The 16,804-nt window shown below is 35.7% G+C and overlaps 1 protein-coding gene across 3 annotated transcripts in view; it reads left to right on the top strand.

Annotated features, from left to right (window-relative positions):
* The window catches only part of FRMPD4 (FERM and PDZ domain containing 4), a 723,029-nt gene that overhangs the window by 558,698 nt on the left and 147,527 nt on the right, over positions 1-16,804 (top strand). For all 3 annotated transcript variants that reach the window (XM_012546092.3, XM_031958997.1, XM_031958999.1), the window contains exons 3-4: positions 10,331-10,491; positions 14,804-14,906. In XM_012546092.3, the coding sequence (XP_012401546.2) occupies positions 10,331-10,491; positions 14,804-14,906 (264 nt within the window). The remainder of the gene's footprint in view (positions 1-10,330; positions 10,492-14,803; positions 14,907-16,804) is intronic.

Genomic DNA, 16,804 nt, shown 5'->3' with positions numbered 1-16,804 from the left:
TGTTCATGAGTACACACCCACACACAAAAAGTAACTTCCAGGACCCTTCAGTGATGGGCATAATCAGCAATGCAATCACCCAATGCCTCCTGGATCCTCCCTTTCACCTTGAAGGTTTTCTCTTTTTCTGTCTCTCTCCAATGGAGAAGATGGATATGGTTTGTTGGCACCCATCTGATTTCTTCTCCATCTGTCTCTACAAGCAAACTCTCTCCCCTAATATCTGTCCCCTTCCATTCACCACTTTCTGAATCTCTCCACATTACCTGACGATCATCTAAAGATAGTGAAGCTGCTCGCAGTGGACATTGCCCTTCCGGCATGTTATGAAACCTGTCTGCTAGAGTCAGTGCATCTCCATCAAAAATCCAAAAAAAAAAAAAAAATTAATACATAATGTTAAATTTAGAAGTTCTCTAGCGTTATCTGTGGCTCCCCCTCTCTTTTATTTTTGGAGGAGTATCTGATCCTGGATTCTGTGGTTGGGAGTCAAAATCTGGATAAATATCACCAAATTGCATTTCAGGAGTGTCTATCAGCAGGCCTGGATTTTTTCACTGATTAAGGAACACTGTTCCACCCACACAGGTATATTAATTTTCCACTGAATGGGAACAAGTGAGAGTTCTGGCAGACCTTCTACAGCAGCCCTTCCTAAAAAGCAAAGTATTTGTTTCCTAACAGATGTAAGATGTCTCTTCCCCATAAATTGATGGGGATCCTTTTTTTACACTAAAAAAGGAGCAAAATCCCTTACTCTATCCCCAAACCTCCACCCCAAAGGAGCAGTACCAAGTTCAGCTGCTATTGATCTTCTTATGCCAGACATATAAGTGTTTGCCAGAATCTTTGGCCAGTGAAATCAGTAAAATGCTAAAAAAAAACAAAAAAAAAACAAACAAACAAACAAACAAAAAACAACAACAACAACAAAAAACACAGTTTCCTTAGCTCTGTGTCACATGCTGTACCTTCCATGGCTACAGGCACCAACCCTCTGCTTGTTTTTCTCCTCACACTTCCTAATTTGACCACCCAAGTTAAAATCTTTCCTCTTTTTAAAACTTGTAGGATTTATTAAAACCAATTTTACTTCATTGTATTCAGTTAGTTGTTCTCCCACTAACTTCCACATCTCTGGCTCCGAACTCTTCTTCTTACAAAGCCATGGAGATATGGAGATGTGCACTCCAGAGCATCTGAGAACTCAGTGATCTGCTTCTGAATTACCAACAAACCTTGCTTCTCTGCTAACCTAGCTAAGCCTGTTTCTTACTTCCCTTGGTAGGAAGGCTTATTTCTCAGTCTTTGTCTCATTTCAGTTGAAAAACAAAAGTGACTAGACTAGCCCTTACCAATTCTTCCCATTTGCCTATTTCTATACTTACCTTTCTGTGTCATGGGGACTTCTCCACTGAAGTGGTCTGATCATGGCAGTCAAGCTAATTTGTATAGGACCTCACCTAGAGCCCCACACTGGGCACCAAATGTTGGGTCTTGCTTTCTAGAGCCCCCAAGTTGGAGTAATAAAACATACTGTTGCTTTCTAAAGCCTCCACACTGGGGTGATTAAAATATACCTTCCTAGTGGAGAAATGATGAAGCAGGACTCCTGAGGATGGTGGAAAAATGGAGTTCATTTATTTCAAGGACTTTCCCCTTTCTATAATGCAACAAAAACAACACTGCTCATGTGGGACCACATAAACAACTTGCTATGCAGTTTGCCACCTGGTATCACTCTTCCACCTAGTATCATCTGCCTCAATCTCAACACAGGTTGTCACTACCCCCTGACTTTTCAGGTAGGCCAAGAGCCCTTAGGGGAGATGGGAAGCCAAACCACACATTATTAATAGGTTCCCTCTGGGCTGAAGGGTTTTATACCTTACCCATAGTTTTCCCACTGACTGTGACTGTATAATAAATGTTTTTAAAAAATAAAAATTCCTAGGCTACATAATCTCTACCAAAGGAATCCTTTTTCATATCAAAGTCCTGGTTTCCATGAGAAATAATATGTCAAACTTTGTGGTTTTCTTTTTAACTCATAGAATCTCATATATTGAGGTCCAAAACTCACACAAATAGCAAGAGAATAAAGAAATGATTTTGAATCCAATTCAGATTCAGCATACTTTGTTGTCTTTTTAATGAAGGAAAAGTGTTGCTATTTTTCACGTCTAAGCACTCGATTTTTCATTCTCATCTCAGTCTACCTTCGTGACAGGAAGTTAGCCATTGTTAGAGGCATGAATATTTGTGGCTTCAATGCCATTGACTCCTGGGTAATATTGTAAATAATTTTCTTGTAGCCTGAAAGTTTTCCTATGTCTTCCAAAGTAAATTTAGGACCCTTGTATTTGTATTCCTAGTGATTTTTGTTTCCTTGTTTTTTCAGTGATGTCTAACTTTGTGACCCCAGGATTTTCTTGGCAAAGATACTGGAGTGTTTGCTATTTCCTACTCCAGCTCATTTTACAAATGATAATGCTAAGACAAGCAGAGTTAAGTGACTTATCCAAGGTCACATAGATCATAAGTGTCTGAGGCCACATTTGAACTCAGGAAGATGAGTCTTCTTGACTCCAGACCCAAAACTCTACCCACTGTGCCACCTTGATGCCCTATTCTCAGTGCTTGTTTTGACAATTTGACAATTGACAATTTTGACAATTTTAGGATTTTATGGGATTTAGATCTCTTAGTCTAACTCACTCATTTCATTGGTGAGGAAACCCTAGCCTCAGAGAGCAGAGATATTATTTTTATTTGTCTTATTTGTTTTATTTTATCTTATTATTTAGTCCATGGTCTCACAAACGTGGCAGAATTTTCTTGTATTTTGCTAGTGGAATTGGATTTTTGAAGATATTTGGGTGCACATATGTGAACAAGGGGATGTGTGAAATCACTGAATTTTAAATTTGTGGAAGAATATATCTCCTGATGTCCCTTTTAGGGCTATAACTATAATGCTATTACTCTTTCAATTCAATTGCCTTTTCATTTTCTATAGATTTCTATAGATTACCCATCTGTGCTATCTGGCCATTCATATAACCCTAAATATAATGAAAGAATGTACCTATGCAGGAAGTTTATTATATTTATATTACTGTGACCAAATAATCAAGGTACAACAAATGAAAGTAAAAACCATTAGAATTCCAACATCATTTATTGCCAACTTTCATATCTTACAGTTTGCTCATTTCTCGTTGTTGCTTTGTTATTGTTTTGAACCTTTTCATCTTTTACATAAATGAGTATAAATTTTACTTTGTTACCACTGGCCCTATATTTATTTCCTACTTTAAAAGATGTGGCTTCCTTAATGTAGGCTCCCCTTTCTCCCAAGAACCACATACTTTATCAGATAGTTTCATAGACTGCCTTCATCAGCAGCAATGTCCAAGGCTGGTGGCTCACAAAGCCCATATCCAACCTCTTTCCAGATTGTTAGGAGTTGCCAGACTTTACATAAAGCCTTACCCACATAACCTTAATGAATTCTGGGTTACCTCAGGCAACATGAAGAACCATATTAGGATTTTGGTGGAACCTGTTTAATTAGATCATAAGGATTTCCTGATTAATCAGGGTTCCAGGATAACTCATAGTTTCAAAAAGGTGGGATGGGGAAGTAAAGCTATATTATGAATGAATAAATTCCTAATATGTTTTGCATGGATTTGAGGGGCCAAAGTAATTACTTTCATAGTTTAAAGACCATGGAAATCTATTAGAAAGTATTTCAAAGGTTCCACAAAAATCTCAGAATTTCCCAAAATAGACTTTATCATAAAATTTCTTAACCTAGAAGAGACCTTAAACTTTTTCTTATCTAACCCCCTCATAGTATACATAAGAAAAGTGAGGGAAGTGAAAGCAAATTGCCCAAGATCATAATGCTAGCTGGTGACAGACACACATAAGAAGCTATTTTTTTATTTGTTGCTATTGTTGTCATGTTGTTGTTGTAGTCATTGCCATTTTCCCACCATACCATTACACATTCATCATAGATATTAAGAGTATCATAAAAGAAAGTAAATGTTCACAAACATTTCTGCTTTCCTCTTTTATTCAATATGGAACGGGATTAGCTTCATAGATTGTTTCACGAATTGTAATTTCAGTGGAGGTGACCAGAGCTTTGCCTCAAGGCACCAAATTTAGAGGATATTGATGGTAATTGCAGTCCTTCAGAATGCTGGGGAAAACTATATTTTCCACCCTTCCTTGCCCCCTTCCTTCAAGGTGGCTGTTTCAGTAATGCTCCCTTATCTATACCAGAGTCTCTGCATGCCTGGCACAGAGTAGTGCCCTGCCCTTTCTACCCATCCCTTAATATTTTTAAATATCTTTAAATATCAGAAATCTACACCTGATGAAAAAATTCCCACTTAAAAATCTGTACCTCACTATGGAGAGTTAAAAATTGTCTATAACGCTCCTTTCCTTGAAGGAAGTTGCATGCTGTTTCATTTTTCTTTTTGTATCCCAAGCACCTTGAACAATGCCTAGCACAGAGCAGGTGCTTGATAAATGTTTATTAATTGATTAAACTCAGCACCAATTTACACAAAGTCAATTTCTGATGATCTACATGATATAATTTAAGGACTTCTGGAAAAGCTCCCTAACCTGAAATATTTCTCCTATTCATAATAAATTAAATTCTACCATTAAAGATTCATTCCTTTAGATTCTCTTCCCTACTCCTATTTTAAAATTCACACACCCCTGGAGAGTGTAACACAATCTAATTCACACTAAAGTATTAATGACTTATCAGATCCTTTAACAGGAGAAAGGCAAGCAGGGAGAAGGACAGGTTGAGTGTTTAAGAAAGGTATGGAGAATGTGGAAGAAAGAGGAAGAAAAATATTAGAGAGGAGAAATCCAAAGACTAATACACACTATCAATGCTATTGGATACCATTATGATACCCAAAAGGTTACTCATGCTATTTAAAGCAAAGAAATCAAGACTTCCCATGGCTTAATCATCTCTTTACTGCTCAGATTTCAAGAAGGTATTATTTCAATTCAATAAACATTAATTAGAAGTCCTTGCCCAAACGGCCTCCTCCTGAAATATACTCTTTTCTAAGCTCTATTTTTTAAAAACCTTAACTGTGGTTAAGCTTAGCTTAGGTGTCATCTTCTACAAGACATTTTTTCCTAATCTACCTCGTTAAAGAGATAATTCATTGTCAGGACACCAATGATATCATGATGATAGAATTTCATGAGCTCTCTCCTTCATCCCACAAGGAAGCATGAGGGTTATACCTTCTATCATTAGGAGAGAAAACCCTACTCCCACCTAGTTTCAATCCTTTCCAAAAGGAAGAGAACCTTCCCAGATTCCACTAGGCACAACTTCAAAGCAAAAGGACATTGTCATTGTCACTTTTTAAAAATAGCTGTTTCTTCTAGACAATGATCCTTTCTGTGGGTTAAAAAAATAAAATAAAACTGGTTGATATAGAATCATCAGTTCCCTGTGTGGTCCCTGGTCCAACCTTAGATACCCAAACAAACCATTTTGGGTTCCTTTAAAGGCTGTATGGTTCAAAATACATTTAGGAACCATACCCCTTCCCTCCCACTCCAATCAGTCCTGTTACCTAAAGCTGTCATCCATACTGTATTTTATCATAGCCCACTCACTGCCTCTTGGAGGGGAAAAGAACCAGATTCAGTTTTCGCTCTTTCTGGTTTACTAGAAATTCCTGTCACAAGGAGTTATACATAAATGATTCTCCTTCGCTACATGAGAGAGTTTTTTCTACCATTCTTTTTGCTTGTCAGGATTTTCTAACTTTAGCTGGTTAAAAAAAAATGCAAGGTGAAATGTTTGAGTTGATACCTCACTCTTATCAATTGTACACAAGGAGAATCTTCTGACAGCTCCCATACCATCTTCACCCAAACCTCCCACCACCTCTTTTTTTATTGCATTTGAACCATATGCTTGGCCAGATGGTATACCCACTTCTTCTAGGGAATTATAAAATGACCTTCTTTAAAAGATTTTCTCATTGGAAAAGATTAGAGAGAAAAAAATTGAATTAACTCTGAGGTTGTAGTAATCATCTTGGTTTTGAATTCATTGAGCAGAGTTCTCATTTTCAAGCTGGTCTCTTAGTCCAAAAAATAAAAGGCGAGATACTTTAGTTAATACAGATTTTTTTTTTCTTTAAAGCACTGAACTTGAAATCAGAATGCTTGGTTTTCAGGATTCTACAACAGCCTGTATGACTCTGGACAGGTCATAAACTCATGAGAGCATAGCTTTAGAGGTAGAAAAGATTTTTTGATATTTTCAAATCCAACTCCATTTTACAGATTGAGGAAACTGATTCTTGGAAAGATCAAGTGACTTGCTCAAAGGTACACAGTTAGCAAATGGCAGAGCCAGGATTAAAACCAGGGGTGGGATAGATCCAGTTCAAAAAGGTGGGGAGAGCTGGTTGTTAAATTTTCAGTCTGAACATTTATATCTTGCAAATTGGAAATTGCTACAAAGGAGATCTTGATATATTATTTTGTTGATTGTCTATAGTTAAGTAAGTTGATGGAGAAAATGCTAATGTTAATGAAATTGTAACTATTAATAAATGAAATGTATTATGAATGCATTGATGAAATGTATTAATGAAATGAAAGTATTAATAATGTAAATGAAACCTAAAAATTTATGGGAAGCTATACTGTTTTGTTTTTTTTTTAATTTCCAAAGAGCTGGTTGCTAAACTTTTACCAGCACAACCCTGATTGGAACTCAGGTCCTTTAACTCAAGTCTGAGTGATTTTCCACTGCACCACATTTTTTCTTAAATTATTAGAACAAAGAGAATAAAGAGGTCATTCAATCCAACTTCCTCATTTGAAAAATTAGAAGAATAAGATCCATGAAGGCAAAGTGATTAGCCCATGCTTTTTAGGTATTTAACCAGGTTAAGCCTCATATTCCTCAGCTGTAAAAATGATAATTACACTAACTTTGATTAGCTCAAGATTGCTGCAGAAATCAAATGATGTCATGACTATGAAAGTCTTTGAACACAATGCTAGTCTTATATAAAATAGTGTGGTACTGTTACATGGGGGGATCTGTGATTATAAAATCAATTTGTAAAAATCAGTTGACATTTTTTCTAGAAAGGTAAATTCCACTTCCCTAAGAGACCCTCAAAAATAGCATAAAATAAGGTCAAAGGAAATAATATTTGTAAATTACTTAGTACAGTGCTTGGCACATGGTAAAGGCTATATAGATGCTTATTCCCTTCCCCTTTCCTGCATCAGGATAGTTTAATAACACTATACTGATTTGAAGGATTTCAATTTAGTCAAAACCTGAGGCCAAAATTTTAGGTGGTCAACTTTCAGGGACCTTTGAAAATTCTTGTTGTAATTAGAAAAAGGAACCACATGCAAATTTCATTCTTCCTTTGTATCATACACATAATTCTATTTGGTACTTTGCACATTCAAAATGTACCCTCAAAAATCTGGACAAATAAAAGATTATTTTTTAAAAGATATTGGGAAAAAGGGGAGTATAGGGGTAAGAACTGAAATAGGGAATATGGCAGGAAGGAAACTTGTGTAGGAAAAATGTAGCTTTTTTGTAATTAATCACTAGGCCAGAAAACAAACAAACAAACATTGAAATAGTCTCATGATACCTGTAATCATGTTTTGGGATAACAAAATAATCCAATCCTGGGGTCTATTTAAGATAGATAAAACTTTGATATTAGATGAATGAATAAGAATGAGTCAAAATGAAAGAAGCTATATATATCATGGATCCACTTACATACAATCATAAACAGTCAATATGGACAAAATAGTAAAAAAATTACACCCATACTAAAACTCTGGGCTTATTGCCTTCTTTTCTCTTTTCCTGTGACAAGATGACTGGGATATCAGAATGATGTACGTACGATCTTAAACTTTCAAGTGGATAACATTCCTAAAAAATTAACACAAAAGTCCAATACATGGTTATTGATACAGTGAATTTATGAGAAATGGGGAATCAAATTCCAATGATTACAAGAAACTCTAGTTTTTTGTTAGAGCTACTGAAAACATGTTTTTCTACATATAATTCTTTTTTTTTCCCCTGAGGCAATTGGGATTAAATGACTTGCCCAGGGTCACACAGCTAGGAAGTGTTAAGCATCTGAGGTCAGATTTAAACTCAGGTCCTCCTGACTTCAGGGCTGATGCTCTAACCACTGCTCCACCTAGATGTTCCTGCATATAATTCTTCATCACAAAATATTCGTTCTGATAATATATACTTTTCCCAAAACAGTATCCATGAAAGAAATAACTCATAAAATGCAAAACAGAAAATAAAATTGGTAACATGTAAAACATTTTTTTCTCATTGCTAAGTTTCTAGAATTCTGTGACCTTTTATGCTAACATCTCACTAAAATTCACATTATTTCGGATAATACTCTTTTGATAATACAAAAAATCACAGCGCCATAAATACTGCACAGAAAATAAAAATCTTAAAATTAAATCATTTTTAACCTGAATCTTACCTTACATTGTGTCAGATGGAGCTGAAAGTATTGTGCTGTATACTGTATACTATTCTGGTCTAACCTATTCAACCTGAGCCCAAAGGACTTAAACTATTCTTTGGTGGCATAACTATGACACAGAAGTTGAGTTTTTAAAAGCAAACAATGAAAATATTCAACAAATGCACAGGGAGCTCTTTACAATGATAAGGTGATCAAGACCAGTATAAAGTCTAGTAAAATGTAGGCTGCTCCACAAACTCATCACATCTCTCATTTTTTTTCTCTATTACACACAACCACAAATGTGTGTGTTTGCCAATGTGAAAGTGAAAATGAGGTTACTAATAAAATCACATGAATTCTTGAAGTCTGGAAAATTAAATGCCTGGATGTCAAGAACTGACTATTTGGAAAATATGTCTGTCAGAGCTCCATCAGTGTTATCCCCAAATTCTGATTCTAAGCATAGAATCTTAGCACTAAGAGCCATAATCACCATTCAGGTCAAGTCTCACTAATTAACATTGCACACAGATTGGATAAATATATTGGTAATCAGATGACCTTTCTTTCTCCTGTCTACCCCCTAGGATTCTATGACTATTGGGGCTACACACAATAACCTATCCATACTTTGTTCTCTCTCCCTCACATCTTGTATTATTTCATTCCCTCATAAACCATTGTTGTTTCTTGATGTTTTACCAGAAAGGCACACTGCCAACTTTTTAATGCTGTGATGAATTCTGACATTGTGATAGCCTGGGATTATATCGTTTGTGTTTTATTTAAAATGAAAACATGATACAGAAAAAAATCCTCACAGTGCCAGAGTTTTTGTTAGAATACAGGTCAATTCACAGGTAACCTATACACTCATAGTGAATTCACTATCTCATTGTAACACCGACAGCTTCAAATGGATTAGTCTTGTTCTCCTCTATCAGGCCTATAATGAGTTCAACTTTATTTTCCTGCAATGATTGTAATTGGCTTGCTAGGGATACAGGACTCTGAGAAAAATAAATCTCCCATGGTGTAGATAGACCAGTCTAAATTGGGTTGTCTATTTGTGTACAGAAAAGAATAGTAGAAAGTTAAGATATCATTGTGTCCAGCTTCTCAGTTTACAGTTGAGGCTACTGAGATCGGCAGAGGTAAAATGACTTTTCCAAGATTGTAAAATTGCAGATCTTATCACAGAATAAAGTTACTTTCTTTCTAAATGGTATATACAGAAAATATATATGAAGTGGGTTTTAGTGGACATGCAGGGATTTGCAATCTGCCTTTTTGTTGTTCTATATAGCAAAGGAAGAACAGACACAATAGAAAAACTAAACAGCTAGATCAAACTGGGAAAACAGAAATGCAAAAACTTGTAACTGAAAAGCATTGTAACAATATGGGGCATAAGAACTGGACCAAGGATTTCATCAGTGTGGGACAAAGGTGTCAAATTCAAATAGAAACTATGGACTACTATACTTTACATAAGATTCCTGCAGGGCTCATATTCATGTAAAACATCACATTATTTATGTTCTATTACATTCTTATAAATTTTGTTAAACATTTCTTTTTAAAATTTAAAATTTTTTAGATTAAGTCACCTAAGTAGCTTAGCTATGGTCACAATCAAAATGTATTAAAAATGGAATTTGAACCCAGGTTTTCTGATTCTGAAGCCAATTTCTTATCCAATAATGTGGTAATTTATTAGTAGTATTATTCATGATTCCTTTCTTCTTTATCCACAGTCACATGACACAGGGGGTCACATTTGAAGACCCTAGATTTGAGAGCTGCCAAATCATCCCTCCTGCTCCTCGACAGGTTGAGATGAGGAGGGATCCTGTGTTGGGATTCGGATTTGTGGCAGGGAGTGAGAAACCAGTGGTTGTCCGTTCAGTAACACCAGGTAAGTCAACCCATAGCTCCCCTTCCTCCTGCTGTTTGCTATGAATTGTGGATCTCCTCCTGGAGCCCACCATAGGCATGACCAATAAAATAGATCAGTTTATACTAAAAGCTAGAGTTAGAATAGTTCTTTAAAATTTCTTTTAGAGGAAATTTCATTCAGGTCTACATTCTTAAATATAAAATTGATCATTTTGATTGATCATAAGCAAAACTGATTGATGAAATATTATTCTTGAATACTATTTCTTTAAGTGTGAACACATAATAGGAAAGACCATCAAAGAACCATAGATAAAGAATTAGAAGAGACCTCAGAGGAAATAGCCTGAGGCCTTTATTTTATAGAAAAGAAAATTGGGGAACAGCTATGTGGTGCAGTGGATAAAGCACCAGCCCTGAAGTCAGGAGAACCTGAGTTCAAATCTAGCCTCAGACACTTAACATTTCCTAGCTGTGTGACCCTGGGCAAATCACTTAACCCCTCTCTGCTTCCAGTCTTCTTCCCACCAAAGCATAGCGCCTCCTAGAATAGTTGTATGTTTCTTGGAAATGAGGCTAAGAGGGAGGGAGAAAGACTGATGCAAAAAATTCAAGTGGTGAAAATCCTTCTACCATTATTTCATTTTTATTTCTCTCTCTCTCTCTCTCTCTCTCTCTCTCTCTCTCTCTCTCTTTCTCTCTCTCTCTCTCTCTCACACACACACACACACACACACACACACACAGTATAATGTCTTATTCTTAGAGTCATTAACCTTGTCCCTAGTTCTCCCATGCCTTCACAGAACTCTGGTGCTATAGAATTTAGAGTTTGTGGTTCTAAGGAAAAAAAAAAAAAGTGTGAAGGTCCACATCCTAAACTCCTAATCATAAAGGAGTCAAATGATCTGTTTTTCACAAATTTCACCTATAGCTATTAAAGTAAACTCAAATTAATCAGTGACTGCTTAAGGATCACAGTTCTTACTCATCTTAGGTCATTCTCAAGATTCTTATGTCCTTCAGTGTAATAGCTATTCCTCCTTAACTACTGGAAAAATTGGTTCTTCCCTTATCTACCCCACCAGTTGACTAAAATGATTGATTCATTTTATTGTACTTGAAACATGTAATGATTATTGATAGTGGAGAGAGGTGATAGAGTATATATAATGAAAAGACAGCTGATCTTTTAGCCAGGATGGCCTAGGTATAATATATGTATGTATGTGTGTGTATGTATGTTAATAATATATAGAGATATACATACATATATAGAGATAAATTTTTAGCTTATTTAAAGTTTAAAGCTCCACTAAGTCTGTTGGAATACCATGTACATGTGTATGTATATATGTGTTAACATATATATATGTAAACATATATATTATATACATATATATATATATAAAACAAAAATATCACTTGAATTTCTATCAGTTGTACAAGCACTTAATACCGAATATTTCACAACCTTTGGTTTTTTGGCCACCATGACTACCTCAGGGTGACAATTCTGCTCTCCCTTTCTCTACTTGCACTTTGTGGCTCTACATAACTTATCCCTTCTTGCTCTGTTACCTCTTCTCGAATTCAAAGCCATTCATGCATGTAGTTAGGGAGATTTGAGATGCTGAGAATAAATTTAAGTCAAATTGATTTCCATTAATTTTTATTCTTATAAAGTTAGATAAAATGTGTAGCTGTCATGCAAATGGTTACACCGAAATTCCTAATGATTTCAGTGGCAAGACATAGATTTTCCTTCTATGAAAGAGAACCCAGTGTGTTTAATGAAGTGCAAAGAATGACTTCTTCCCTGAAGGGCTCCACTGATTCATAATTTGAAAGGAACAAGGAATTGTATGTACAGAATCCATGTTTCAAATTCTTTATCTAACAGCCTGGTGGAGGAAGTGGTTTGGGCTAATGATGGACATAGGCAATTCCAAAAATGTATTTATAAGTTGGTTGTTTGTGACTTGGGTATTTTCCCATAAAAACAATGTGATGCATGGTGATTAATTTCCCTGGACAGCCCTATTTAACTTTGAATTATACCTGAAATATTGTGCTAGTCTACTAGTTCTATTGAACTTAATCATCACATGTAATAATGTTTCTGTGGGAAAATATGTTGATAATTTTCTTTTCCCACCTCATATCCCCCAATACATTACCTATCCTACCATAGCCCTGAGATAGATGAATTCCTAGCCCTTCTTTGGGTAATTACTGGTAATGGTTTCCATGATTTGAGGCATCAGATAGAGAGTATGAGGATTCATATGATTTGTTTCAAGTCAACTAGCACCTTTTTTTTTTTTTTTTTTTTTTGCCAGGGTTCTGGGGATAAAAACTCAAAAAAAGGAAAATACCCATTGATCTCTAAGCACTCATTTATCTTATATCTCTTTTATCTATTACAAAAACCCTCTTGCTTACTCAGCTAAGGATTAGGAAGGGTCCCTTTCTGTCTCTTGCCCAGCTGTCATGACTCTAGACAAGCATTATACCTGAAACCAGTCTCTTACTAGGTGATAACATAGGCTCAGGATAGATCTTCTGAGAGCTATCATAGCTTATATCTAGGCATGCTGCCTACTTCCTTGCGTGGATCTCTAGCCTTTTCTTCTAATTTTTTTCCCCTAGCTCTCAAGTCTCTCCTTTCTAAAACTATCTCATGCAAAAAGGAAGGGCACAACAAATTTTGTAGTCAAAATCCAACCTTTGCCTACTTCTGTTCCCTAAAGACAAATTACACTAGTGTAGAAGTGAAAGAGAGAGTCAGAGCAAGACAATTAAAAAAAAATTATTGTTATTTACAGACAGAGAGTATGAGGGGTTCATATGATTTGATTCAAGTCAACTAGCACCTAGCAACCTAGCAACCCCAGGGTTCTGGGGATAAAAACTCAAAAAAGGAAAATACCCATTGATCTCTAGGCACTTACTTATCTCATATCTCTTTTACCTATTATAAAAACCCTCTTGGTAAATGATAATTGATTTTAAAAACCGATAAGCAACCTATAAACTTGCCCCCCTCCTCTTTGTGTCTGTCATTTCTTTCACAGCAGATTCTTCTATGCTTAACAGCAGGTATGTTTGGAGAACTCTGCATAAAAAGGGAAGAATCAGAAAAGGGAAGAGATATTTTAACATAATAGCTAAATTAAGTACATCTTCCCAGGTCAGGTTCATATTTCAGCTTAAAATGCATGAATCTAGAGCTATAATTAGTATTCAAAATAATCAATTGTAGCTGAATTCAAATAATTGATTATTTTGAAACAGGTAGTTAGCAACTGGTCACTTACCAATTTGATTGAATCATAATAGCTGCTTTGACAAGTCATTAAGATGAGTTCTACAAATGTTTCTATAAATCATTCTATGAAGGTCAACACCATTTAAGTTTAAGTTTCAACACTTATAATATGAATACTCTCCTGTGACTATGGTAAGATTTCTCTAACTTTTTCTACTTCTCACAGCAAAAAAAAATGAAATATAGATTTCAGTATGTACATTCAGAGATAGAAATAATGCAAATAGAAAATAGGAAGCATTTTAGTTAGAAGAAAAAGTACTAGATTGGAAGTCAAGACACCTAAGTTTCAGTTCCATTTCTGCCACAAATAAGCCAAGACCATGAGTATATTGTTATTTCACCTCTCCAAATCTTCAGTTTCCCTATAAAAGGAAAAGGTTTAGCTAGACTAGGTGATTTCTTATGTCCCATCCAACTCAAAATGTCTGTGTTTCTAATTTTTATTGGCTATGTGCTCTGTGCCATGCCTAAAGACTTGTTCATTTTCATTGCTTTAAAAAGATTTTTTTTTTTTTATTAACACCATTGACATTTGAAAGAAAAGACTTGGATTGTATCTATATATGGGGACTAACACCTGGGTGAAAAACTGAAAAATTCTATCAAATGTCAAGTCCAAGTCTGTCATATTATATCAAATACCTGGGCACCTGAAAATAATATTCTACTTCCAACCGAATGACATTTTCTATTTTTACCAGATGTGTTGCTGAGACAGATGTGGGTTTACCTTATATAATTAAAAAAAAAAAAAAACAAACTTAGAAGCCAAGAAAGTATTTAGTTCTCACATCAGAAATGACAATTCAAAGACTGAAGAAATGACTGTGCACCTAAGGAGGTCTTTTGCTTCTAGGAGAAGCACCCTGATCCTTCTGCTATAGATAATATCAGTTCTACAGGACAATTGTTGCCAGGTGCTGAGGCATAGGAGAAGAGGCTGTCAGTGTGTTAACAATGATCAGCTAACTGGTACTTAACTCTCATTTGTCTCCAGGTGGCCCCTCAGAAGGAAAACTTATCCCAGGAGATCAGATCGTAATGATCAATGATGAGCCGGTCAGCACAGCTCCGAGGGAGAGAGTCATTGACCTTGTCAGGTAGTTGATCCGCCTGTGACTTGTCCTGTAGTGTACAAGCATTATTACTGTCCTGCCATAGAAATTAGCAGAGGGAAGTTTTTCTATGACCTGCTTCAGGACTAAAAAACAAAATAATATGTTCTGTTTTTAATGAATATTCAAACAAATGCTGGTAAAATTATCCACTGTGCACCCTAATGGGGAGAAACCCAAGGTACTTTTTTCCCTTTTGACAAACTGTAGATCTCAATTCATAAACTCTCTTATTTCTATTGTTAAATACAAATTGGGTTGTTTTTCCTTCATATTTTTCCTAATGGAATGACCAAATGCTTTCGGTTTATCACCTAACTTCTGAACTAAACTCAAGTGAAATGTGTAAGAATAAATACATATTTATGTATGTGTACCTCTCTGGCTACAAATAAATGCTAATTCCCTCAATTTTTTTCACATTTGAATGAGTGATCCATTACAGAATTTTCAGAAAAATAAGCAAACCAAAAAACAGTGATTGAATCATCAATCAATTGTGCTCAGTTTATTGGTATAGACATCTTGGAAGTAACTTCGTTATTTCATATGTCTGATAAAACACCAGAGCAAGTCATTTGTATTTTTTATGTAAGTAATAAAACATTGAAAGGGCACACCTCCTTTGTAGTACATTGGTATTAAACCCTGGCTGAGAATTAAAGAAAACAAATGAAAAACAAAATAGCCTATTGGGAACTCAGAAATTTTCTATAAACTACAGGAATATATCAAGAGGCTGTGTGGTATGGTGGAATAAACTCTTCCCATTCCCAATCAGTTTGAGTTTCCAGATAATTAGTCATCAATCCTTAAAATACCACTATATTCCTACCAAATAGAAGTTGATGAGGATAGAAAAATAGTTTTCATCACTTTCCTTAAGACATTACATTTATTATTGGACTTCAAGGCTTCAAACCTAACTCTTTTCTTGCCTAAGGTTCATTTATCCAGTCCTGAGACAGTTTGTTTTCTTGGACTATCAAAATAATGTACATTTTTAAAATGGTAAGGTGCACTCTTGAGGTGACCAGGGATATTATAGATCAGGTTTGGGAGAACAACACATCTAGGCAGTATTCCTCCTAAAACCAGTTCAACTAATCTAGATAGTTCTTGGATAGGGGATTCCTGCCTAACAAATTTTAAGAGGAAGCAAAACTATCAGAGTCTCCCTTTGGTCCTTAGCCCAGTGCCTCATACATAGTAAGCACTTAAAAGTAATTTCATTCCATCCTCCAAATGGGTTGGAGCTCCTCATCAAGGCAATAGAATCAATTGAGATTCTTAAGAGCCCTCCAGACTCCCCTTCAGCAGGCAGTCCCAGGTTCATTTTACAGTTAACTAACACCCCAGAGAAGATCCTAAACAGATGTATTTGTCTCTGCATGGGGATTTAGTAAAGGGATACCCCATGGCTGTACCATGCCTCACAGAGCACACACTGAAATGTTTTGGTGTCCTAGTGAGGGGTTGGATTGATGCCCAATTCCAGACTGCACCTGTGCAATCCACTAGGGGAAGAAAGCATCTTTTCTCACACATGAACTAAGAATGGCCACTGTTCCAACATCTTGGGAAACCACAAATGACCTAGATTGAAGGAAGTTTGCTTTGCAAAATGTAAGATCACTGTGATATGTCACCATTAAGCTTCACATCCTAAAGGAGAATTGAACAAAATGGCAACTTTTGGGTTTCAATTGGGCATAACTGCTCAATAAAGATAAGTACTAAGTCCTTTCAGCCATATGGAAATGTGTGACAATTTCTTAGCAGTCTTTCTGGAGTCATTCAAGAGAAAACAAAGACTTTTTTCTTCCTACTATATGCATCAAAAAAATTAAATAGCATATTTGTCCATGAACTAGTTAGACTGC

This window comes from Sarcophilus harrisii, chromosome 3 (assembly GCF_902635505.1).
Source record: "Sarcophilus harrisii chromosome 3, mSarHar1.11, whole genome shotgun sequence".
Lineage (NCBI taxonomy): Eukaryota > Metazoa > Chordata > Mammalia > Dasyuromorphia > Dasyuridae > Sarcophilus > Sarcophilus harrisii.
The sequence above is the reverse complement of the archived record's forward strand: the minus strand, read 5'-3'. Positions and strand labels throughout refer to the sequence as shown.